This window comes from Pan troglodytes, chromosome 3, assembly GCF_028858775.2.
Source record: "Pan troglodytes isolate AG18354 chromosome 3, NHGRI_mPanTro3-v2.0_pri, whole genome shotgun sequence".
Classification (NCBI taxonomy): Eukaryota; Metazoa; Chordata; class Mammalia; order Primates; family Hominidae; genus Pan; species Pan troglodytes.
The window spans coordinates 76,262,745-76,290,072 of record NC_072401.2 but is presented as its reverse complement, the minus strand read 5'-3'; the positions used below and the strand labels follow the sequence as shown (position 1 = coordinate 76,290,072).

The 27,328-nt window shown below is 42.7% G+C and overlaps 2 protein-coding genes across 3 annotated transcripts in view; one reads left to right on the top strand and one right to left on the bottom strand.

Moving 5' to 3' along the window:
* The window catches only part of LNX1 (ligand of numb-protein X 1), a 165,159-nt gene that overhangs the window by 111,482 nt on the left and 26,349 nt on the right, over positions 1–27,328 (bottom strand). The window contains exon 4 of one of the 2 annotated variants that reach the window (XM_009447887.4): positions 9,909–10,374. In XM_009447887.4, the coding sequence (XP_009446162.1) occupies positions 9,909–10,288 (380 nt within the window). In that variant the 5' untranslated portion in view covers positions 10,289–10,374. Of the gene's footprint in view, positions 1–253; positions 592–9,908; positions 10,375–27,328 lie in introns of those variants that run through there. The other variant, XM_001147830.8, reaches the window with a different exon arrangement.
* LOC104006117 (COMM domain-containing protein 5) lies at positions 11,729–12,766 on the top strand. Its single transcript, XM_054683983.2, has 2 exons — positions 11,729–11,792; positions 11,926–12,766. Exons 1-2 carry the CDS (start codon positions 11,729–11,731, stop codon positions 12,654–12,656), a joined length of 795 nt encoding a protein of 264 aa, XP_054539958.1. The 3' UTR covers positions 12,657–12,766.

The following is a 27,328-nucleotide window of genomic DNA, read 5'->3' as shown; positions in this document are numbered from 1 at the left end:
TTGACACTGAAGCAGGAAAAAAAAATGCCTTGTTGAGAAAGTACTGCATCTGTTAATATGGGGCTTTTTTGTTAAGTCACAGACAGCTAAGCATGCCGTTTTAAACTGCTGGCAGGGCGCTTTGTCCAAGTGCATCTAGTATGTGTGGAATTTCTTCCTCTAAATGGATATATCAGCTAGGGAATGGACTCGGGTCCCACCCCCAACATACTAGGCACATAAACACACAGGCACGGACAGACAGGGGACTCACAGTTCTGAATACAGGAAGTGCAGGTTGCCCACATTGTCAATGTAGTTAGCAGGACTGAGCCAAGGCAAGACCAGCAACAGAAGTGCCTTCATTCTCCGAGCAGTGTGCTGCCTTCTCCCTGGCCACCTTCTGTCAGCTACAAGGGCCCAAACCAGCCAAGCTCCTTTAAGCAAACCTTGCCATGCCCCCACAATCAGTAGATCACAAAGAATTTGACTGAGAACCTTTAGATTAAGCCACGTAAATAAATCACGGGCCCGTAAGAAGATTATGCTCTCTGATTCTCAGATGAGAGGATGTAGGAACGCAAGGAGCCACCACGGTTGGCGAGAGAGCTTAGGCTGAGAGCAGGCAAGCTGATGCCCAGGAAAGGAACCAGCCCCTCCTGCAGGATGCGGACTGGTTCTTGGGAAGCAGCTGGTACATTTACATCACTGGCTGGGAGCAGACAGGCTGGGAGTTAAAATGTGTTGGAAGAGGGCATGAGCATGACACATTCAGACCCCACGGTGTGAATAATTAAATAATGAAAAGCTGCCCTCCAGTTTGCTATAGCGACACTGTAAGAAATTCCCATCTTTGGAGCAGCCTGGAGAGCTGAGCTTAAAGCAAGCATTCACATATTCAGTGGCTGAAATATGAACCAACCCCACCTTCCTCCAGCACCCATCACTGTCTTGACTGCACTGACATATGAAAGAGATGTGACAGTGACAGCTTCCTCGCTAATTTTGAAATTTGGCTCTAGAGAAGAATAGGCTGTGCCATTCTCTGTCAGAATAACAAACAGCCTGGATAGACGTAAAGTTCTGTCCAAACAATGTACAGGTTCCTGTTTGGTGAGGAAATGAGTCACTCCATTCTTCCTTCTCCCTGAGGGGCTTGAATTGAGCTCTGAAACCAGCTGTATGACACTTGTTTCATTCAAGATCTCAAGCCTCAGTCACCTTACCTTTGAAATGGAGCTAATTATGCCTTACCTGCCTGGTCTGTCAGGGACTGGGCCACATCCCTTCTTCCAGCTTTAAGATCTGGGATTTGAGACTGCATCACCGGCCTCAACACTAAGACTTCTTTGCAGGCCTAAGCTCTGGAATGCCACAGAAGCCCCCAGGACTCTCGCTTACCCCATATTCAAGAAGATTAAATTCCATTTTGCCAACTCAAGACCAGAATCTTAATAGAAATGGCTCGAAGGGATAATTACATTCATCACATTAATGACAGCCAAGCCATGATAGCAAACTCCACTCCACAGGAAGTAGACCAGAGAAAAGTCTACAGGATGAGACCAGTTGCAATGAACTGTGTAGTCATTAGGAATTTGGCATCAGAGGCAGGGCTAAAAGAGTTTAAATACAGAAGACTCTTAGAATGTGCAGATTTAATTTCTACAGTTTAAAGTGCAGATGAACAACCTTGATAAAACATGGGATGTAATAATTCATAATTTTGTTGAGGTCCAAATTGGAATCCTATTCTCTGTAAGGCTGCTCTGCAAGAGTGAGTCAGAGCTCATGGAAAGCAGTAGAAAGGAAGTTAGGTTTGATATGTAGGTGCTGGGGTTAGAGAAGCTTGAGGTTAGAGTTCTAGCTCTGCTGCATACTAGCTGTACAACAGTGGGCATGTTTGGTTAACCTCTCTGAACTTTCATGTCCTCCCCTGTAAAAGAAAGACAATAGTAATAGTGCTTAACTCAGAGTGCTGGTGAGAAGGTGAAATGAGGAAATGCCCATAAACAAAAAAGGGCTTAACGAGTATTAGCTTAATGTTATTGTATTTTATTTTTTTCAGAGATGGGGGTCTTGCTCTGTCACCCAGGCTGTAGTGCTGTGTCACAATTATACCTCACTGCAGTGGTGAACTCCTGGGCTCAAGCAATCCTCCTGCCTCAGCCTCCCAAGTAGCTGGGACTACAGGTGCGTGCCACCATGCCTGGCTAAAAAAAAAAAAAAAAATTACAATCTTTTTCAGAGATGAGGGTCCCTCTATGTTGCCCAGGCTGGTCTTGAACTTGTGGCCCCAAGCAATATTCGTGCCTCAACCTTCAAGTAGCTAGGATTATAGGTGTAAGCCACTGCACCTGGGTCTACTGTTACTAATAACTATTAGCGATAGTGAATGAGCCTACCTGGAAACTTAACATCTATCTCCAAGAGGTTTTGTTATTCTTTTCTTATCCCTTCTTTCCTCCTATACTATTAGAGAAGTGACATGTTATAGTCTTATCCTAAATATGGAGTTTCACAAAGTCCTGAAACATGCTCTTCTTGGATGTCCACGACCTCCTATATAGATCAGAACTCTTAAGTAGCATGATGCATTATAAAGGTTGTGGACTTCATGTTGGTATTGGATTGTATTTCTGATGATCTTGGACATGTCAGATTGCTTCTGACATTTGATACATCTTTTATTAAAAAAGGATGACTGCCCATTCACCACCTTGCATTTAAAGGGGATGAAATTAATTAATTAATGTGACTGCAATATAAACATGAATGTAAGGTTTTCTGTTGTTTTTTTATGTTGCTATTGCAACCACTGCTGGTTGCCTATCAAATATTTAATCTCCCCTTCTTCCTTATAACAGAACCCAGGTTTTATTTATGCTGTTACTACATGTAGACTCTCTCACAGATGGGCATCTGTATAACACAATAGTGACTAATGAGGTATGAGTAGAAATTACTGGGTAAGGCATCTCAGAAGGCTCTTTAAAGGAAGGTGTCTCCATTGGCACATAGTATTTTTCCCTGCCTGCCTAATTCTTTCTGCCTGGAACTTGTACATAACACTGAAGCATGCAGCCATTTGAGACCATGAGGTGACAAACTTGAGGATGAAAACTGAACTGATTCCTGCTGGCATCATGTCATGGCAAAATCACAGTAATCCTGGGCTTCCTACCCCTAGACTTTGTATTACATGAGAAAAACAAAACTTCTACCTGGTTAAACCAATATAACATAATTTTCTATTACATGCCATCCGATGTAATCCTAATTAATACAATCCCTTGGGGCTAAAACCCAACCTCAAATGAACAGAGATTGCTCCATGGCTTCCTTGCCGGTAAACAGCCCTAACTCTAATCTTTGCCCTATTCTTTGCCTGGCTGTCCTATTTATCCTTAAATGTTATCTCGGATATCACTGATCATCTCCTATTTTCTTGCTTCTTTTCTTTTCACGAAACAAGGTTTATTTAGGGGCCAGGAAAATGTTGGGTTCAGAGTTAGAAGGTCACAGTAAGGATGTATGTCAAAGCACAATTATTATGAGATGCTTAGTCCGGCTAAAATGACCAGCAAGACTAATACATGCTTACTTTTCATAGGTAATAGTCCCCTGTATTTCTTTTCTTTTCTTTTTTTTTTTTTTTGAGATGGAGTCTCACTCTGTCACCAGACTGGAGTGCAATGGGGCGATCTCGGCTCATTGCAACCTCCACCTCCCAGGTTCGAACGATTCTCCTGCCTCAGCCTCCCGAGTAGCTGGGACTACAGGCATGCACCACCACACCCAGCTAATTTTTGTATTTTTAGTAGAGATGGGGTTTCACTGTGTTGGCCACGATGGTCTTGATCTCTTGATCTCGTGATCTGCCCACGTCAGCCTCCCAAAGTGCTGGGATTACAAGCTTGAGCCACTGTGCCCGGCCCTCCGTGTATTTTTTCTTTCAATAAAGTCTTCCCCACTTTGTAGACAGCTAGCTGTGTTGTCCTGAACACACTACCCTGGATGGAAGTAAAGGTCAACAGAGGATCCAGGTTAGACCTTTGGAGAAGAAACTCCCAGGACACTGGATGCAAAGTTAATCAGGAAAATATTCCCAGCCAGCCTTCAGCCACGTGTGTCTTGGGCCAATTGCATCACGTTTTCATTCACAGCTCGTTTCAAATTATTGAACAATGAACTCTGTATTCATACTAGTAAATACTTGAGGAGGGTCAGTTTTATTATCTTCCATTTTTAGAAAATAAGAGAGTAGGTGCAGCAAACCATCATGACACACATACACCTATGTAACAAACCTGAACGTTCTGTATGTGTATCCCAGAATTAAAAAAAAGGAAAAAGGAGAGAAAGTAAAGGGCAAAGTGAGTTGTCCTATGAAACAATTCACGTATGTTTTCATCTTCTCTCTTTTACCTTTAAAAGGTCATTTCCTTAGAGGCAGAAATCACAACTTATTTTTCTTTCATTCAGGGCCTGACCTATTGTGAATCCTTGCTAAATACTGTGTATGCAGATGATGAGATTACAAAATGGAAATGTGGTCTTGAGCCTAAAATAAGTCTCGCTCAGGATCAAGAAGTAAAAGCTTGGCTTCCACACACCTTCTCATTGAAAGTCTGGGTCAAGAGAGATGAGCAGATGGGCCCTCTGCAGGGCTACACACTGGTAATGGCCTCCAGTTAGGAAGGCTGTCATTCAACTCAATAAGTCCATCACCACCCTGGGAATTCTCTACAGTAGACCCATGTGATGGGAGTCTGTAAGCATCTAAGAGGGCAGAAATCAACAGAATTAGCCAGAAGTTTCCAACTGCTAGCTCCAAACTCAGACTTATTCCCATAAAAGAGCTCTCTAGTCTGAAGACAATCAATGATCTAGCCAGTCATGCATACCTACAGCCAGTCCTAAATGTTTTGCTCAAGTATTTATATTTAGTAGACAAGTATTGTTTACAAATGAAACGCATTCTGGAGAAAACAGGCACCAGCTGTTTAAAGATGTGATTCTGTCTGCCTGTACCCTGACTTAAGTCTCCTGTTGGGCAACAGGTGCAGAAATTTCAGTTAGACAGGAGGCATAAATTCAGGAGATTATTGTACAACGAGGTGATTATAGTTAATAACAATGTATTGTGCAGTAGAAAATTACTAAGTGAGTACATTTTAAGTGTTTTCATCACAAAAATGGTACACATATGAGGTAATGTATGTTGATTGTCTTGCTTTAGCCATTTCACAATATATACATATTTTAAAACATCATATTGTACACCATACATATATACAATATGTATTTGTCAATTAAAAAAATAAAAGTTGGGCCTGGCACAATGGCTCAAGCCTGTAATCCCAGAACTTTGGGAGGCCGAGACGGATCACGAGGTCAGGAGATCGAGACCATCCTGGCTAACATGGTAAAAACCTGTCTCTACTTAAAATACAAAAAATTAGCCGGGCGTGGTGGTGGGCACCTGTATTCCCAGCTACTCGGGAGGCTGAGGCAGGAGAATGGCATGAACCCCGGAGGCAGAGCTTGCAGTGAGCTGAGATCGCGCCAGCCTGGGCGACAGAGTGAGATTCCAACTCAAAATAAATAAATAAGTAAATAAAATTTAAAACAATTTTATTTAGATGCATATTTATCGAGTAAAGTGATGTTAAAGATCAAGGAAACCAATGCAAAATTTATAAACAAAAGCTATGACAAGACTCCCATACAAGCAGCCACCAGCCTGGAGGCCTCACAGAGAAAAGTAAACACTTGCCTGTTAGTTTTCTAAATTCAAGGGTCTCCAGAGGTATTAACTACTTCTTAAGTATTCTTCTTAATATCCCTCCTAAGGGGAGTAAGAGGGGAGCCTACTGGCCCATCACAGACCCAAAGGCCAAGAGAGATCCACAGTCTGGTTCTAGGTTAGCTTCAAATTCTTTTTTTTTTGAGACAGAGGCTCGCTCTGTCACCCAGGCTGGAGTACAGTGGTGTGATCTCAGCTCACTGCAACCTCTGCCTCCCAGGTTCAAGCGATTCTCCTGCCTCAGCCTCCTGAGTAGCTGGGATTACAGGCATCTGTCACCACGCCTGGTTAATTTTTGAATTTTTGGTAGAGACGGGGTTTCACCATTTTGGTCAGGCTGGTCTTGAACTCCTGACCTCGTGATCCACCCGCCTCGGCCTCCCAAAGTGCTGGGATTACAGGCATGGGCCACCGCACCTGGCCAGGTTAGCTTCAAATTCTTAATCCTTGCCAATAAAATGTCAAGGGGGTGGGAGGTGAAGGAATGTATATTAGGCATATGGTGACTAATACATACAACATATTTTTGGAAATGTTGGTTTCAACCTACTTAGGAAGCAGAAGTGTGGAGGCTTGAGAGCATGTGTTGAGGCCCACGCCTCCCTGATGTGGGGGCGTCCTCTCCAGAGAGCTGCTGTGGGCGCCTGTAAAGGACTCACTCAGAGGGTGCAGCTTAAAAAGGTGACTCACTTTCAGTCAGTTTTGGTTTCTCTCCTCACTGCTGTTTTCCAAATGTGCATCTCATTATCAGCTGAGTGTTCATCAAGCCTCTATCTCGGGCTTCCTTGAGGTGTGTGTGTGGGTCACACGGGCTGCATGGGCTAAGGGTGAATGAAATTCCCAGTCTGCTTCAGGCAGCTGAGGGGCACATGTGTCATCTTTCTCCTGAAGACCTCACAGATTTCCAACAGTCACCTGCTAGCCCTTCCCCTTCCCCACATCCCTTCTGGCCTCACCCTCAGATCCACACACCATCTTCTCCCTATTTTTAGAAACACTCTCAGACCCCAAACAGTCCTGGATGAGGAGGAGTGGCTGGGTTTTCACTTTCTCCCCAGAGGATGACTCCAGTGCTGTCTTCTGTCTCCCCACTCTTACTGCTGGGGTGGGCAGAATAATTATCCCCCAAAGATGTCCAGCTCCTAATCCTCAGAACCTCTGAGTATGTCACTTCATATGGCAAAAGGGACTTTGCAGATGTAATTAAGAATCTTTTGGCTGGGCGCGGTGGCTCACGCCTGTAATCCCAGCACTTTGGGAGGCTGAGGACGGGCGGATCACGAGGTCAGGAGATCGAGACCATCCTGGCTAACACAGTGAAAACCCGTCTCTACTAAAAGCACAAAAAATTAGCCGGGCGTGGTGGTGGGCACCTGTAGTCCCAACTACTCTGGAGGCTGAGACAGGAGAAAGGCACGAACCTGGGAGGCAGAGCTTGTGGTGAGCAGAGATCGCGCCACTGCACTCCAACCTGGGCGACAGAGCCAGACTCCGTCTAAAAAAAAAAAAAAAAAGAATCTTTTTTTTTTTGAGATGGAGTCTCGCTCTGTCACCGAGGCTGGAGTGCAGTGGTGCAATCTTGGCTTACAGCAGCCTCTGCCTCCTGGGTTCAAGTGATTCTCATGCCTCAGCCTCCCAAGTAGCTGGGATTACAGGCTTGGGCCACCATGCCCAGCTAATTTTTATATTTTTAGTAGAGACAGGGTTTCACTGTGTTAGCCAAATTGGTCTCAAACTCCTGATCTCAAGTGATCTGCCCGCCTCCGCCTCCCAAGTGCTGGGATTACAGGTGTGACCCTCCATGCCCCGCGTAAATTAAGAATCTTGAGATGAAGGAGCCATCTTGGATTATCCAGGTGGGCCCAAGGTAATCACATGAGTTCTTATAGGAGGGAGGCAGGAGTCTCAGAGTCACAGAAGGAGATGTGAGGATGGAAGCAGAGGCCAGAGAGAGCCTGGAAGATGCTATGCGGCTGGCTCTGAAGATGGAAGAGGAGGCCACGAGCCAAGGAAGACAGGCAGCACTAGAAGCTGGAAGAGGCAAGGAAAGGGATTCTCCCCTGAAGCCAACAGGAATGCTACCCTGCTGACACCTCAATGTTAGTCCACCGAGATGTACGTTAGACCTCTGACCCTCAAAACTGTATGATAACAAATTTGTTTTTTCTTTTTTTGAGACAGTCTCACTTTGTCACTTAGGCTGGAGTGCAGTAGCGCATCACAGCTCACTTCACCCTCAACTCCCAGGCTCAAGCAATCCTCCCACCTTAGCCCCCTGAATCACTAAGACTGCAGGCACACATCACCAGGTCTGGCTAATTTTTAAACTTTTTATAGACATGGGGTCTTGCTATGTTGTCCAGGCTGGTCTCAAGCCCCTGGGCTCAAGTGATCCTCCTGCCTCAGCCTCCCAAAATGCTGGGATTACAGGTGTGAGCCACTGCGCCCAGCAATTTGGGTTGTTTTAAGTCACTAAGTTTGTGATTTGTTACAGCAGCAACAAGAAATGAACACAGCTCCCCAGCACAAATGTATAATTGCAACATGGGACTGTGGTGAGGGTAGAGGAGCTCTTTCTCCTCCTCATGCCCCTCATCCCCTTGCCCAGTGTGGCTCCCACTCTCAAACCTGGCTCTGTGCCAACTCCTGTTGGCATCTACCTCGCCTTTGACTCCAGACCTACTTCTTTCCCACCAACGCCTCTCATACGTGGGCAAAACTTTCAGCAAAAGTCACAAATAGACTACCCTACCCACTCCTCCTTTAACCACATCTATTTCTGGGGAATGAGGGAGGTAGGGCATCCTAGTTTAAACACCAGCAATAACAGCTGCAACCCAAAAACCTGAGGTGGAAGCATCTGGCTCAACGTCTTGGGGAGAAAAATGAATTCACTGACATAATGAGCGTGGAAAACATGTGCTAAGCATTATACCCAGGCCATTGCTTTTGATGCAAACTTCCATGTTAGAGAATCCATGCATGTCCCAAAAGACAAAGACTCAGATTCATGACCTAAGTTATGTGACCTTTAAAAAAAATACCTGCACCTGCCTCTTGCCCTTGTCATGACAGGAACCAGGATAAACACCATCTTCCAAATTTCCTCTTACAAAATAATTGTGGTATGATTGTTCACCCTTTATTAAGCACCTTAAATGTTCTCAATGCCCAAGAACATGACAATGTAAGTGGACAAAATGAGAGGCAGCCAGATGGAACAGGTGATGTCAGCCATCAGCTGCGGCAATCACACCAGAATTCTGCCACCAGTGTGTGTGTGTGTGTGTGTGTGTGTGTGTGTGTGTGCACGCGCAACTTAGTAACTTGGCCACAAAGTTAGCAGAATAAATTGCTTGGAGGACAAAAATTTCCTAAATTTCTCCTTTTAAAACTTAATTGAGAACACCTCACACCTTCTTGAAGGACAGTTGTGCCTTGTCAATTCCAATACAGAGGAAATTCTAATAATCAAGGGTCAAACTGGGGCACCTTTTTTTTTCTTAAGTGAAAAAGCAAGCAGTGCCCATCAGGAAATACTTTTGAGGCCCATAAGCCTCAGAGAAAGCTGCTCATACGCCCTCTGTGGTATATTTCACATTTCAGAACATACACACATGAGATGAGCTGGTCGCAAAAGGACAAATACTATATGATGTCATTGATATGAAGCACTTAGAGCAGTCATATCCATGGAGACAAAAAGTGGAATGGTGGCTGCCAGGGACTGGGGGAAGATGGAATGGGGAATTTGTGTTTAATGGATATAGAGTTTCCATTATGGAAGATGAAAAATTTCTAGAGATGGATGGTGATGATAGTTGCACAATAAATGAAAGTACTTAATACCACTGAACTGTATGCTCATAGTGGTTAAAAATGGTAAACTTTATGTTACATTTTATTAGAATTTTTAAAAAATCCCATAAACACATACATACAACACAACTCCACCAAATGCTATTTCCTCACACTGAATCATGACCATAAACACCTAGCTGTTTTTTAATTTTGAATGGATCATTTCATTGGTTGGAAGCCCTCAGGAGACTCGGGGGTGGAGGGGTCCAGCTGTCCCCCTTGGGGGTGGGACTTGCCGGCTCGCTGATGGGGGACCTACCTGGTTTGAAAGTGATGCTCGAGGTCACAGCGCTGCAACACCTGGGTGCAGTGCTCCCTGAATGGGCAGGTCACCAGCAGCTTGTTGAGGAGTTTGTTGACCAGGATGCTGGACTTCTTGCAGTGCTGCAGAACCAGAGGCTTGCGGTCCATGGGACAGAAGTCCTTCTCCACCAGGAAGTTGGTGAGGCAGAGGGTGCAGTAGGTGTGTCCACACGGAGTGTCCAGGGGGTCCAGCAAAGCCTGCAGGCAGATGTGGCAGATGAGGTCATCATCCACTTCCTCTGGATAGCTGTAGAAGTGGTTTTCCTCCAAGGAGTGGGCTTGGCCACACACTGCGCACAGGGGTTCAGGGTCGTTGGCAGACTCTGGCTGGTTCATGATGGATTGGAGAGCAGTATAACAGGAAACTCAGTCATACAATATTTCCTCAGGAGCAAGTCAAGATCTAGGAGCCATCCACACACCTAAAAAAGAACAAGAAGGCTCACCTTTGCTTCCCAGCACAAGAAAGGCTTGACAGGGCTGCCATTGCATGGGGAATTGAGCTACGATTCAGAAAGCCAGGGTTGAGTGTCCACTCTGGAGTGACTGACAGGACCTTGGGCAAGCCCCATGGCCTCCTCGTGCCTCTGTTTTTCCACGCATGCCAGTGGGAATAATGTTCACCTTTCACATCCTCACATTGGTGTGGTAAGAATCATTTGGGTAATATCTGGGAAATGCCTAAAGTAACTCTAAAAAATGTAATTTGTTAAGAAAATTAAATAGACCAGTGATTTGTAAAATTCTTGTCAGATCAGGACAAGAAAAAAAAAAAAAAACAGTTAACACTGTGATGGCTTTCTCTTATCTTTCTTCCCCATCTTTCTCCCAAACTCAGAAAAAGTAGGAGATCAGAGCTTTCAACTAAGTCATCTGAGAGAAAATAGTGCTGTTGAGCCTTTCATATTTTCACTATGATAAATGCACTGTTGTCTCCTGTATGCATTTCACTCAGTTGGTCGTTAGTGGCTAAGTGGGCTCTGGACACATTGCCTGGGTTCAAATCCCACCACTATGGGCCAATGATTTCAGACTCTGTTTTCACATCTGTAAAATGGGGATAATCACAGGCTACTTCATAGAACTCTTGTGAGGATGAAATGAGATATGATATATAAAGCTCTTAGATTTGCATCTACCACATACTAAGTGCTCAATAATTCTTACATGTATTTGTTACTGAATTCATTGTCTCTAGTCTAGCTCTGTTGGCCCAGAAACTGAAAGCTAGAGCTCCTATAAGGGGCCTTTAAGCTTTGTTCTAATAGGACTCTTTTATTCCATTAGATATTTCGTTTTTTTTTTTTTTTTCTTTTTAGACGGAGTCTTGCTCTGTTGCCCAGGCTGGAGTGCAGTGGCATGATCTCTGCTCACTGCAACTGCCACCTCCCAGATGCAAGTGATTCTCCTGCCTCAGCTTCCCGAGTAGCTGGGATTACAGGCGCGCACCACCATGCCTGGCTAATTTTTGTATTTTTAGTAGAGACAGGGTTTCGCCATGTTGGCCAGGCTGGTCTTAAACTCCTGGCCTCAAGAGATCCACCTGCCTTGGCCTCCCAAAGTGCTGGGATTACAGGTGTGAGCCCCCATGCCCAGCCTAGATATTTCTTTTAAACAGCAGAATACTATCACAATACATATTTTCCTTTAACGTAGATAGGAGTCAACAATAATCAAGTTTTTCAACATGCTTGCTTTGCATCTAGGAAGTATCTTGCATAGAGAGTCAATAAATAGTTTTCAAGCACCAACTCTGAGCTAGGTCATGAGTTGGATATGCAGACCTTTGAGAGAGACTTAAAGGATATGCTTCTGCCCTCAGGGAGTCCCCATTCCAGAGGTGACATGGACACACACACAAGTAGGAGCCCAGTGCAAACTAGGGCTCTGGGTCAACTTTCATGCTGATTAAGAATCCCACCTTGGGACCAGACCCGCTTTTGGCTGCATTGGCTGGGGATCGCTGGCACCAGGTATCTGCATCTGGGACCGACCCCCTGGGCTGGCTGATCAAGGAGGAAGCAGCAGCAGTGTCTGCTGTGGGGGCCACAGCTCTGTATTGCATCATCCTGGTGGTAGTCACAGTGGCCGAGTGAGTTTCTTGGGGGCCCAGCTTCCTCCAGAGGTGGCAGCAATGGCCCAGCTACTAGGGGACCTAAACAGGAGCATGTTTAGAAAGTTGCTGAAGTTTGTGGTCAGCAGCCTGCAAGGGGAGGACTGCCGAGAGGCTGTGCAGTGTCTTGGGGTCAGCACCAACATGCTGCAGGAGTGGCTGGGTGCCCTACTGCCAGGCATGCACACGCTGCTCCAGCAGGCCCTCCATCTGCCCCCCACCAGCCTGAAGCCCAACACCTTCAGGGACCAGCTCCAGGAACTCTGCATCCCCCAAGACCTGGTCGGGGACTTGGCCAGCGTGGTATTTGGGAGCCAGCGGCCCCTCCTTGATTCTGTGGCCCAGCAGCAGGGGGCCTGGCTGCCCCATGTTGCTGACTTTCGGTGGTGGGTGGATGTGACAATCTCCACCAGTGCCCTGGCTCGCTTCCTGCAGCCGAGGGTCCTGATGCAGCTGAAGCTTTCAGATGGGTTAGCATACCGCTTCGAGGTCCCCATAGCCAAGTTCCAGGAGCTGCAGTACAGCGTGGCCCTGGTCCTAAAGGAGATGGCAGATCTGGAGAAGAGGTGTGAGGGCAGCCTGCAGGACTGACCCCTCACATGACCAGTCCCATTCAGGTCAGGCTTGGACAGGCACCTCAGATGGTGCCAAAGTGCAGCTGACTCTTCCCAGGACAGCCCTGCCCTTCCCATGAGGCAGGCTCTTCATCCAGGTGCTTTTGTAGATCTTGTATTTTAGGTTGGGCATTTTCATTCTTCTGCCTTAAATCCCTGACCTCACAGAGCTGACATTCTAGTGGGGCTAAGGGGAGGGGAAACATTATAAAATAAATAATAAAAATAAATTTTAAAAAAAAAGAATCCTGCCTCTTCCCTCAGCCCCAACTCAACTTTCCTCTTTTCCAAAAGTAAATTAAAAGACCTTATGCTTTCCACAAGAACATAAAGACACATGAATAACCTAACAGGAAATTAGCCGCATTTGGAAACAGCCCAGCAGTCATAAACTGTATTATATCTCTTTTCTTTTCCAAATAAAGTCGGAGGTTGTTTGTGCAAACATAGTCTTATCTCAAAAAGAAAATACATTGACTTCAGGCTTTCATTGAGTCAGCTTTGTTGTTTACATTTCTGTACTGCAGTAATATGCCTGAGAGGACACTCTAGTGAAGAGGTTGCTGGTAAATGCCCTTAATATAAAAACATTTAGAAATTGTAGCATTTTATTTAGCATCAGATAGGACCACAGAAGGCAAAGATAGAGGGTGCAGGAGGGGGCAAAGTTGTTTCAAGGAAATCTGTATCTATGCAGCTGCTGATTGTCCTCAAGGCTGTTAGAAAGTACTGGAATCTCACAGGAAATACTTTAAGTGACACCAGAAACAGTTGAAAAACAAACATGAAAATGGAAATGGGCCACGCAAAAGATTATCATCTACAATCTATAGGGGAAAAATGGTTCACACAGGATGAACTAAAGCTCTAGGTCTTTTAAAGCTTCTCTGTAGTGTTCTGCCATATAGTCCCACATGCTACAGTCTTGGTTATTCTTTCTCATGATGCTGTAGGGGAATATAAATTCGGGCTGCAGTGCGGCCATACCACTGAAAATACAACTTCATGTTTCTGGGCCATTACCTTATTGGTGAAATGGTGGCATTGGACCAGATTTTCGTTTTTCAAACTGTGCTGTGGAAGGCATCAGATGCTTCCAGATCTTCCAAGGGAGTGGAGATAGGAGGAAACCAAGGGGGAGCTTTGCCCACTCCTCCAGCTCTGCCATTACTATTATTATTATTTTTTAAAGATGGGGTCGTGCTATGTTGACCAGGCTGGTCTTGAACTCCTGGCCTCAAGCAATCCTCCCATCTTAGCCTCCCAAAGTTCTAGGGTTACAGACGTGAGCCACCACACCCCGCCTGCCATTATTTCCTTAATGCATCAGGTTCCTCTTAATATTCTGGTCAAAGACTCCTAGCTTTTAAAAAAAACTTGCAAACCACCAGACTAGATCGTGTACAGCAGTCCCTTCCAGAAATAGAGTTCTATGATTCTGTGCTAATCAAGTGGGGTTTTTATATTTTGTTTTGTTTGTGATGATTTGATGTTTGGGAAAAATCCTTTTTTCATCTAACAGTTCTTTGAATATTTACCATGCGCCAGGCACTGTGCTAGGGGCCTTATATTATAGTATATTATGTTATTCAATCCTCACAAATGGCATAGGAAACTGAAATGCAGAGGGTAAATAACTTGTCAATCACACCAAAAAAAGAAACAAAACAGGCAGGGGCTGTCTGACTCCAAGTTTCTGCTCCTACTTCTCTACTTTGTCTCCCAGCATCTTTCTTGATTATGACTAGTCAGAATCCCAATAATGTAACTCATTAAATACAAGAGACCCAGGAAATTAGAAGGCTTTAAATCTCTTCAGGCTCTATTGCAAGTAGAATCATGTGTTACTTAATGATGGGGATATGTTCTGAGAGGTGCATTGTTAGGCGGTTTGGTCCTTGGGTGAACATCATAGAGTGCACTTACACACACCTTCACGGTATAGCTGACTATACACCATATAGATGTGTAGTCTATGGCTCTTACGCTGCAAACCTGTACAGCATGTAACTGTACCAAATACTGTAGGCAACTGTAACACAATGGTAAGTATTTATATATCTAAACATAGAAAAGGTACAGTAAAAACAGTATTTTAATCTCATGGGATCACCATCATATGTGGAGTCTGTCATTGACCAACATGTCGTTATGGGCTCCATGACTGTAGATATGTCAAAGATCTCTGAAGAAAAAGATTCCTTGATTTCACTGAGTGCTGAGGCAGAATGAACGGGATGGAGTAAGCAAAAATGGCAGATTTAGCTCCAACTCCAATTTTCTTTTATCTTTTCCCTTCCTTTCTTTTTCTTTCTGAGAGCAATTTGAATTCCCTGGCACTTACCCATGTGGATAAACCAAATTCTTAATATTATGTTAATGTAAACACTGCTGTATATATTTTCTGACTTTATTTTAGACTAAATAAAGCCTACATGAATAGAAACAGATTATGAGATAATTGACTGAACAAGCAGTTTTGGCTCTAAGGGAAAGAACCAGGTAGACTTAAAAAATATGATTAATATCTCCCTGGTGGTTCTTATTTGCAGTATATAGCTTATAAACATGTATGATGTATCACGTTTTCAGACATATCAGAGCCTTGCTGCTGAATGGAGAAGAAATTATCAAAAATCATTAAGCCTGAAAAGGTAAGCTAGTTTCTCCCACCAAAAGTAAGAGAGAGGGCCTGTCAGCTTTGTGTCCATATAAATTTACTGAATGTATCAGCCATCAGCATCTCTGGCCCTAACTGAAGTAAGACAGAGCCGTGATACAGTGTTTTGGCAGTTTAGAGTAAGAAAGAGTAGTGGAGTGGATTGATTCCCTCCTTACGTACGTGTATGATGGGTATGGTGGAAATCTTACACTTTTTCAATATAACCCTGTGGTGCCTTAGGAATCACCCTTTCCTTCTTTCTGATCTGGAATAGGACAGAAACCAGAGGTGATTTTTAGAGATATATGGAGCCAAAACCCCCAATCTAGTGCTGAAAAGCACCCAGAAAAATAAAAACCCCCATCTCTTTTTGCTCCTAATCCCTGCTTCCTTTCCTACGATTTTATTGTCTAGCCTAAAACCTGTATAGAAGCTTCTCTGCCTAATTCTCAAATTTTGAACTTCCTGGATGACAATAAAGACACATACCAGAGCAAAAGCCAGTCGGTGCCGCCTGCAACCAAGAGGGTCATTCGAGATCGTGTGTCTACTGTCAACGCACTAGTCAGATTTAAGAACAGCCTTTGGAATACAGCCTGTTTGGAAGTGGAAACATTTCTGCATCAGGTAACTCATCAGAACAATGGGATCCTTGCTGTGCTGTTGTCCTGCTAATTCTCCTTTCAACGCACCCAGGCTTTATAGAAAATGGTTATCAGATGTAGTTGCCAGAATAAACCACATACTCCACTAGAAAGACAATTGGATAAATATAACATTTGGCATGTGGCAACGATAATTTTACGTGTTCTTCCCATTGAAAGGATAAGATTTGACCCTAAAGCATCTCTGAAATTGTTGCCTGAGTCACAGTTTTCTAGTAATAGGAGGATTCCGTATTATGAAAAAGAATCCTTCTTTATAGTCACATGGCGGTGTGTCCTGCATTGGCACTTTAACCTTGTCAAAGATGAAACACTATAGCCACAGACTCTGAGTCAAAAGGAAGCCTGACAGATGAGAAAGGCCTTTATTACTTTATAAAATAGATGATTCTGCCTTTGGATAGCTTTGATTAATAGAGGAAAAAGTCCACATAATGAGCAAAATTTTCCTTTCCTATACCTCACCTGCCCTTTCCACAAGTGCCACCATTACCCTAGGAGCTCTTTAGAATATGCCTAACTTTTTAAGTCCTTTAATTATTTGAAGACAGATCCCATGTTCTCCCCCAGGGCGAGTAGCCTCGGGTTCAGTCAGTATTTCTTTCACATCCAAATCTCTTCTGCAAGCTCCCCAATTTATCAGTGTCTCTCCTATAATGTATGGGTAGAATGAACTCCAAAACTCCAGGCCAGAGTGAAGTGAGGGAATCTGTTGCCTTGTTGTGACTGCCAGACAGCCTGAAACTGCATCCACTTTCTTGCAGCAATAGCACATACTACTGCTGTTACTGGAGTGGGCAGAGGAGGAGACACTGCCCTGAGGCCTGGAGAAAACAATTCTTGGAGGTGGTGGAGGAGGTATATATCTTAAGAGTAAAAAGGTAGAAATGTAGAAGCTTTTAAAAACAAAAGCAATGGCTATGAATGAAGCTTAGAAAATGCAAAAATATGTAGTGGCATTAGGTGGATTTATATAAACAGAAGATAGTCTTCAGTGGCTAAATAGTTCGGTACTGGAACTCATAATGTATATCCAATCCTTAAAACCATTGCTATCTGAGGAATGTGGGGCTCTCTTATTTGTTTGTAAACATTCCTTTACTTTGATAAATCTCATTCCAAAATGTACCAACATAGTAAATAACACAAGAAAAGGGAAATGAAAACCATTTAAACAAATGATAAATCAGACATAATTTTTCCAGCCCAGAAGTACAAATACTGAAGAACTTCCACTGACATTCACAATAAATGAAAAAGTTTAAACAGTGACAGGTCACAAGCAACTGATGGAGAGGCAATGGGAGGAAATGAAGCCTGCAGCTCCAGGTGCTCCGTGTCCCCACCCCATCCCCAAAAGATGCATAAATACTTGAAAAAGGAAAGTATCCAAGGAGGTATACTGGTCACCCGGGACCATGACAGTTGTACCCTTATCAGTTGCAGCCTGAGGTCAAAGGAAAAATGTATGTCCTGATATGTACATTTTTATTTTTTAATGGCTTTTTTTTCAGATCATTAAGGAAGTTGAAAAATGTGGAAAATATGAAGAGTAGGTATATCAAAACTCAAAACATCAATTTAAGTTTAAATATTTTATTTATTCTCCAAACAATTTTAGAAATAGTTTTGTTTTCCTGGCTTTAAAGGAAACACACTCATCATTTTTTCCAAAAACCTTCCTCTTTGCTCACTGTATTAGTCCATTTTCATACTGCTATGAAGAAATACCCAAGACTGGGTAATTTATAAAGAAAAAGTGGTTTAATGGACTCACATTTCCATATGGCTGAGGAAGCCTCACAATCATGGTGGAAGGTGAAGGAGGAGCAAAAACATGTCTAACATGGTGGCAGGCAAGAGAACTTGTGCAGGGGAACTGCCCTTTATAAAACCAACATATCTCATGAGACTTACTCACTATCACAAGAATAGCATGGGAAAAACCCGCCCCCATGATTCAATTACCTCCCCTTGCATCCCTCCCACAACATGTGGGGATTATGGAAGCTACAATACAAGATGAGATTTGGGTGGGGACACAGCCAAACCATATCACTCATCTTGTTTTTGATTGAGGAAATTGCCATGTTTGATCATTTCTCTTAACTAAGTGATGATCTTAAACAATTTCTAAATAACTTTAGCTTACTGATCTTGTCTTTATTTGAATACATTTTGATCTTTTGTTCATCATGGATTGTTTGCATTCATTTTGCATTTTTTTAAATATTGCATTCACATTAGGATTACTGAATTTTTTTGCACCTTAAATTTTGCACCTGAAGGTGAGTGTCTCACTTGCCTCACCTTAATTATGACCTTGTCACTGTTATTTTTAGAAACCTAAGTAGGGAGAGTAGAATATCAAAACTGTGGTTTGGATGCAGCTCTGCTACCAACTACTTTTTTGGGTCTTGATATTTTCCTTTTACCTGACCTGGTGGCCAGCCAGCTACAATGACAAAACAGTAGAATTACAAACTCTCCCCAGGTGTGCCACTGAACTTCACCCAAGGTCAGAATTGATTGTTGCTTCAGCTGATTGTTACACTTGACAGAGACACACAGGTGAACAGTTTGCTGAAGCGTTCACAAGGCAAGAGGAATGACTTGCTTCAAAGAAGCAAAGAATGTAACCTAGAGCCAGGTCTCACAAAAGATCACAAAATGACTGGATCTTGTAAGAGCTTTGTTTCATGAGTACATAAGCGAGACCAGTCAAGTAATAAAGAGTTCTCTCCAGCAAGGACACCACATGGAATGTGACATTTTACAAACAGTGTGAGGCTCTGCCCTACTGTATTCATGTTTGCTTTGAATTTTTCTCATTTAAAAGTTATTCAAAATCTTTTACTCCCTTCAGCCAACCTCTTGTTTTACAGCATGTTTCAAACACACAAAGGCCAACTCTATATCAGATTATTTCCGAGGTTACTTTTAGCTTCAAGAAAATGAGCTTAAGGTTTTTTGGTTTTTTGGTTTTTTTTTAATTGTTGATGATGCTTTAAAATTTGGATTAAGCTCCATGTGGCAGAATGGTTGCTTAGTTTCAAACTGGTCACTGGGGTGACAGCTCAGTGCAAAAATCACAATCACAGTCAGAAACACCATCCTGGACCACGAACAGCAGAAATATACCCACAGAGGAACCAAACAGACCAGCGCCTGCCACTTCTTCAAATGGTGGCCTCATCTCTCTTTCTAAAATAATTCACCCAGCAGGCATGTCTGCCTAACTACTGCCCTGGCCCTAGCTGTAACTCCTAAATCAGGTTACTGGGGGGAAAATAATTGCCAAAGTTAGGGCAAAGTCTATCTTTCTGTATTAAACAAAGTAAATGTACAATTACATTTTAAATTTTAGATAAATTTAGTAAGACTTGACAGTATCGATAATGTGCCATCAAACTCTTATGGCAATTTTATAAAGGCCAATTGTAAATGAACATACACAGAGGATGGGCAGTGTTCTGTGGGCTATTCCTTAGCTTACAGACTCTCATGTAATAGGGAAGAATTAGGAGCATTAATGACCTGGATAAAAATAGTCACACATGGAATAAAATTATCTTCAAACTAAGAACCTGGGTTGGAAGTTGGGGGTGATGTGTCTGTGTGTGCATGATGGGGGGCAAATACACTGCAGAGGAAAGATGGGGGAGGCAGGTGCTTACAGGCTGCTGCCAAGGTCGTGGTTAGCTCTGCTTCTGCTTAACTTCTAAATCAATGATCTCAAAGAGGGACTAAGCCACTCATTAATGAATCTGTGAATGACATTAGCCTGTATAGTATTGCAAACACCCAAAACTACAGAAAAAAAAAAAAACCCTTTTAAATGGTCTTTAAAGAGGTCAGAAACATGTCAAGAAAATTACAGGAGAATTGAACTAAAGGGAGACCATGTAATACATCTGGAGTCAATAAAGGAGGACATAGATGTTCAGAATGTGGGAAAAACAAGGGAAGTGGTTAAGTGAAAAGATTCCCAAGTGGCTAGCCAATTAGACGCAAGTTTTAGAAGTCAGGGAATGCCTTTCATAAGCAGGTTAGAGAAGAGTGTTCCTTCTCTTGACGAGATTTTACCACCTTTCCCCTGGGGTGCCATACTTGGGTTTGTTTGTAAAAACTCTGTAACGGAAAAGATGTCCTTCCATTTCCTAGTCCATAAACATGATGAAATAGAACTGACCCCCTGCAAACAACAACAACAACAACAACAACAACAACAACAACAACAACAACAAATGAAGGCAGAGTATTTTTGCATTGATTCGGAGCTCTGTTCATGCTAGGAGTCACCAAGGATCCCGGGAAGAGCTGATATCAGAGGGGTATGGAAAAGAAGCAAACTGACATTCTTTCATCCAAAGCTGAAAAACAATTTCAAAAAGTGTTTATGTGTATGTGGTTTTTTTTTTGTTTTTTGTTTTTTTTTAAACAGATAACCAAGTTTTACAGAGGGAAGGACAAGATGAGGAAAGATATTTGAATTCTCAACATTTTCCGGCTGTGTTTCAATTCTACAGGGGTCATGGCTTTGCCTAATCCATGCCTGGGATTGGCCTTAAACTCTGTGGGAGTTCCTGTAAGGAATTCCATTTCATCTCCAATACATTTAAGTCTAATTATGAAAACAGAGTTTATCCATAGGAAAAAAATGTAAAAACACTGCAAGAGAATACACAATACATAGCAACGTGTATAATGCCCCAAGACAGGAGCCATGGACAAGCTTTGGAGGAGAGACAATAGAGAGTGCGTGTGGCCCAGAACAATCAAGGAAAGTTAATGGGATAGATGGTCCTTGGGAAGGATCACGAATGATAAATGCGATCTGGACAAGTGGGAAGTAATCCAGGTGAGAAGAACCTGAGCAAATGTGTCAATCAAGGAAGAGTAGTGATCTCTTGATGTGACCCATATGATGACCTCTATGTGAGGTTTTAAAATGATTTATTTAGAAGTCATAGGATTTTGACTGGGTAAGGAACTTAGATTTTCACCAAGTAGAAAAATCCTCTTTTCAAGATCCCTACAGCACCTACCAGCTTCTATCTGAAATACTTCCACTGATGGAGAACTGGTCAGTTTTTCAAATAGGTAGTGCTTCCCACGTTACTTTGACCTTTGGCCTTGTTCTGCCTTTCAGTGTAACGTATATCACATTTGCTTCCTCAAAACATGACACACACATCCCCAAATTAAAGACAGCATTGGGTGGTTTCTCCCTTGTTTTTATCTTTGTCTTTGGTTCTTCCAATTGTCTTCCCGGGTAGTCCAGGTGGTGGTAAAAGATCTACCCAGGATGCCTTCTAGTTTGTTAAGGTCCCTTTGACAACCTGGAAGGTACCTGGAAGTGAAGTTATCCTGTTTTGGTTTGGAGGACTCAGGATTCAGTGGAGTGATCACTTCCTTAACCAGGATACTATGGGTCTACTAATGTAATCTATGATGGTTTTTACTGTTTTGTCTTATTAGATATCTCACACTGTTGACTGGAAGAACTCAGTAGGCCTTTAGAGTACAAAACACTTACTACTGTGGCATGAACATAGAAATAAATGAAGGTAGTGATGATGGCTGCCAATTCTGACTCTCCTTGCCGGTACTTTGCTCAGTATTTCAGCCTCCAAGTGGACAAGAAATCTCTCCATAAGTAGTTGGAAGAGCTTGTGTATATGGTTGTCAGCTGTGGATACAGTGGGTAGAATGAGGGTCCCTGCAAAAGATATATCCATGTCTTAACCCCAGAACTTGTGACTATGACCTTACAGGAAAACGATCTAAGAAGATGTCATGAGGTTTAGGATCTTGAGATGAGATCATTCTGGATTATCTGAGTGGGTCCTAAATTCAGTGACAGATGTCTTTAGACACTTATAAGACAGGAGGAGAAGACACAAACGCAGAGGAGAAGGTGATGTGAGGAGAGAGGCAGAGATTGGAATTATGCACCCACAAGCTAAGGAATGTCTAGAGCCACTAGAAACTGAAAGAGACCAGAGAAGACCCTCTCCTGGAGCCTTCAGAGGAGTGTGGCCCTGCTGTTACCTTTATTTCAAACTTCCAGCCTCCAGAACTGTGAGACAATAAATGGGAGTTGTTTTAAGCCACCAAGTTTATGGGTATTTGTTATGGCAGCACTAGAAATACAGGGGTTACATATTTCCAGGGGTATTCCTGCAGGAATGGGGTGAATGCTCCCAACGATCCTTTCCAACACTTCTCTATAGGGCTTAGAAATAGGGAAAAATATTTGGAGACGGCAGCCACATAGATTGCTACATATTTAGCAACTCTACCCTATTAGAAAATGTATTAATTTCTCTTTAATTCATTAATAAGTTAGAATACAGATGCTTTCAGAAATGACTGTTAGACTAAATTTGCAAAGGGCCTCAAGGGAAAATAAAAGGCCACAGATAGAATGGCTGAGTGTGTGTATGTTGTGGAAGATGTAATATAAGTCAGACAATCATATTTAATGAGGAGTCTGAAAACACGTGGTGACTCATGTATTAATGCGAGTATGCAGGAGCCTAAACATGCCGCGCTCTATTCAGAAAAGGCCACGTGACTGTCAAAAGCAGTCATAAGCAAGTTATGCAAATCATCTCAGCAGATAGCAATGACATATTTAGACCTCCCCATCATGCATGTGCTATTGTGCCAAGAAGCTATTAAAGAAAATTCTTGGAGAGTTTCGACTCTGCTGCTGGTGTAGTCTTTTGTGTGCCTGTGACAAATGCATCAAACACAAGAAGCAAATAAGAGTCACTTCAAAAAAATCATGGAGTCTGAGTCCACATATTCCAAGTCACAAATTAGTGATGTTACCAAAAATGTCCCCGGTTAATTAGGATAGAACTTACTCCCACTGTTAGAAGTGTACTAGTCAACCTACCATGCCAAGGAACTTGGCTTTCTAGAGCAGAGAGAAGTTCTTTCAGATGGATAGATGAAGAAGGGCAGAGGCGAAGAGAATAAGAGTAAACAGATGATTGTAAAAACTGCAAATCTCAAATTGGTGGATCATCTTGTCTACCTTCTATCTGAGGCAGAAATTCTTTTTAGAATATAAAATAAAAAATAATGATTATTACTATTTAATGAGCAGTTTGCAATATGCAAGATACTGTGCTGGGTATTCAACATGTTTTTTCATTTAATCTAAAATAATCCTATGAGATCATTAATGTAATCTTCACTTTACAGATGAGTGTACGTGCAGCTGAAAAACACAAATCCTCTTTGTCATTCGTTTATTAATTCATTCACTCATCCAGCAAACATACACTATGCACTAAATATGCCAAAAAAAATGATCACCTTCAGTGACAAGAAACTCAGTATCCCAAAAGGCAACCTACTACATTTTCGGACAACTCTAATTCATAGAAAGTTCTTCCTCTTACTGATCTGAAGTGTGTATCTGTGTAACTAACCAAATAGGTCACTGTGGTGTCCTCATGTCACACAGAACAAAATGGAGGAAATGGTAAACACAGAAAGTTTACGGGAGACAACAAACGTTTTCTGTTCCTGATTTCAGCTCAGTGTAGTTTTCCACATTTTATGGTTTTTTTTATGGTTTTCATGTCAACCCTATTCTTTGGGGATAGTTAATGATTAAATCCTATTAACCCAGGAACAGTGACACAGTCTTCCTTACAAACAGTTTTGAAAAGGCTTTGATACTTTGGAGGCATTGTCAGAGGACAATAAATTTGCCAACCACGTAAAAGAGAGTCTGTGTAATGTCAGTACATAAATATCAGGAGTAGTTGTATGCTACTGGGAAGTCCATGAATACTGAGGCAATGAGGAGGACACACTTTAGAGCATCTCTTATGTGTCCTCGCCTTGCCAGCATCTTACAGACGGCATTTCGAGTAGTCAAGATCGTATCCTGGTCAACAGAGTGAAAGGAAAAAAAAAGTAGTCAAGATCCCACCAGACCCTATTTTCTCCACTTTAAGTGAGGAATTCAAATATAGAAAGGAAGTCTTAGCCAAGGTCTTGGAGACAAGGAGACAGTGACAGGTGAAGCCAGGAAATCACCGCTCCAGGAAGACCCACTGTTTACTCACATCACAGAAGCCCACTCCCCACAGGTTTATGAAAGACCAGGCATTTCCACTGGCAGCCACTCTACCCTGGAACTCCAAGAGAAACAACACAATCTTTGTTAACAGGTTTTCCTCCTCTGCCTTTGGGAGCCTTTTGGGAAATCTTTTTTTGCTCAGTCTTTGGCCCTCAACGTACTACCGTTTCCATCATTATTACATCCAGATAGTAGCATGACCTAAGATGTCTAACTGTAAGCAATATAAAAATGTTTAAAGTAATATAACAATAGTTAACACTCACTGAACATTTAAAATATGCCAGGCACTTTCCATGTAATTATTTCAATTATTCCTCCCAACAGCACTGAGTCTGGGAAGTATTTCATTTCCCAGATGATGAAACCAAAGCAAAGAAATATTAAGGAACTTATTTAGGCTAGCAACTACATGGTAGAACTGGGTCTGATACACAGACCTGTCTGATACTATCAACTATGCCTTCCTTTCAATATTTACAAGTAACACTGTGGCAGGTACCATTCCAAGCACTTTACACATTTCAACCCATTTCATCTTCATGATAACCCTATTACACAGCTGATGAGAGCAGCTTAAAGAATCTGTCCCAGGTCACACAGGTAGCTCATGGTAGATCTGGGTTTTGAAAACCCAGGTAGGCAGCCTGATGCCAGAGACCAGACCACTATTCTAAAGCAGTAGCATTGCCCCACCTAGAATGGAATGAATAAGATTGATATTTTCTAGTGAGGCACTACCCAGTCCCCCCAGTCAGTCTGACCTACCCACCTGGACATGCAGCCCACCTTGCTTCAGTTGTAAGGACGGAGGGGGCCTGTGAAGTACACCATTTTAGCGTCCTTTGGGGAAAAATGTAGCTAAGGAAACTGACATGCAGGGGGGTTGAGGTTCTCCCTTAGGGCTCCGTAGGCAAGCTAGTAGAACAGTAGAACCCACTGACCTCAATCCACTAATCCCTTACTCTTGAATGATGAAAATTTGTGGTATCCCTGAAGGGCGAGACCCAGAGAAGTGACCAGGGCCCTGGGCACACAACTGCTCATATGCAATGACTCAAGGTCACCCAAGGGCACAGGGTATTCCATGACGAGGCCAATCACATCCAATGGGTCATGAACCTCCTTCTATGGTACAATGAGGCTCCAAACCAGGGGCTTCCTCCTGCCAGAGGCTCGGCATGAACCCTCACTCTGGTTAGGGAGAAGGGTGTTTATCTGTGAGACTGGAGGAGACCAAACACCCAGTCTGCCCTGGAGATAGCACGACTGACAGCAAAAAGAACTCTCTGCCAAGTCAGATTACAGCAATGACAACTGGACATTTCCCCCGAAAGGCCCATGGAGAATCACATTTTGTGGGTCTGTTGCAGGATGAGAGCCTTAGAGTGGGAAAAGGAAGATATCACAGCCAGCCAGCAACTCCTAAAAGCTTTGCCTGTGAGGCTAGCGGAGACAAATCTGCCCATCTTGTTTAATGACATTGTTTAAGCATTCTCCTGCCTGTTTTCTTTTTCCAAACTGTTAACATTGCAGTTAATTACCTACAATTAATTACAATAACAAGAACTATCAAGGTTCCTACAATTGCAACCACATATGATCTTTATCTTGATAGAGTCAGACTCTCTCCTCCAAGCAACCTAGGAAAATTCCTTCCAAAGGAAGAACCTAGCCTCAGTTTAGCACCAGTTAACACCAGGCATTGGTCGCTGGATGCTAACATACATTAGCTACCTCATTTACTTCTCACAACCACATTAGATCATGGGGATTATTATCTCCCACCTTACCGATGAAGAAACTGAAAGTCAGAGAAGTAACTTGCTCAAGGATATAAATGAAGGAGATTGTACATTTTTCCATCAGGCCTATGTCCACTTGAACCAATGGGTGGAGTTACCACAGGAACTCTGGACAGGACTTGTGTGTAAATTACCCAACAGACGAACTGCATTCTAGTCAATCTGACTCTGAATTCCAGTCTTTGCCACGTCTTTTCTTTCTTCTACCTGGGGGTACAGTGTCTACAGCTTTGTTCCTTTAATACTCAGACATGCTGACATACAGTGATGAAATTATTTATTTAATCATAAATTAACTACTGTGAAAAGCACTAATCAATCATGGTAAACCAGAGGCAATGTAATCTTGAGGAGAGGTTTAGATGCACTTTTATCCAGAAGATCCAAGCTTTGAATCAAGTGAGAACCTTAGTAAGAGACAAGTGGTGGCCAAACCCCACCCCCTAAACTCACAAGCTTGGGGAAAATAATAAACAAAGGTCAGTTAAGGAAGAACAATAGGGACCTCCAAACAGTAAGACAGAAATTGGCAACAAGAAGTGGGCAGATTCTTAGTGGTGAGGAACGACTGTCTGTCTAAGGCAAAAATGATCTCAGCTTGTTTCAATTCATACCTTGGGAGAATTTACATGCATTTTGTATTTCTGGGTGGATGAACAGGAGCATAATTCCTAACAGATTATTCCCTTGCAAACATCTGCTAACTTAAATCTCAGAAAAACAGCTGATGATGGAATCTAGAATGAAGTGTCTCGCAGATTTATTTCTTTTTCCAGTTTTTCCAGCTCATTCCAGCAGGCAGCTGGGCTTAAAAATGGTTTCCTTTCTCTGACAACAATATTGGTTAAAGAGTTTGACTATTGGGCTGTCAAGAACAGAAGTAGTACAGGCTGTGTGATCAGGATTAAGAAAACAAAAATGGATCCTAGAGGTAAAATTACTTTAAAAGCCAGGTCCTGGCAGAACAACTTCCTCGGTATATTTGCTATTAAAAGAAAAAGAGACAGAAGAAGCCAAAGAGGTCCAAAAAAATTAAAAATCAGACCTGAAGTCACATTCTTGCGGCAATGAGGGAATTAATCCTTACTGTAACCAAAGGTCAGCAGGCAGCCAGTCCAGGTCTAAATGTAAACAAATTCTAAATGCACACTGCAGAGTCGTATTTAAAAGAGTGTTCAACAAAGAGCAAAGAAAAAGGTAGACTTTTTCAGAGAAGAGAGGAAAACTGGAACGCACAGCTTCTGAATAGGGCAACAGAATTTGCCCTGAGGAACAGGTTTTCAGGGGGAAAGAAAAAAAAAACTAGGGACACCTCACAGGTTTAGATCAAAATACAGGGAGGAAGAAAAGGAAAAATAAGAACTCTGAATCCAGTCTGCACTGGCCTCCTAGCCCCCGTTAAACGGGCTG

Bases quoted from the DNA above. Each gene is read 5' to 3' on its own strand.
- LOC104006117 (XM_054683983.2), top strand. From the start codon at position 11,729: ATGCAGACCTTTGAGAGAGACTTAAAGGATATGCTTCTGCCCTCAGGG. The intron at 11,793-11,925 runs GTGACATGGACA...CGCTGGCACCAG, and splicing joins AGGGAGTCCCCATTCCAGAG to GTATCTGCATCTGGGACCGA.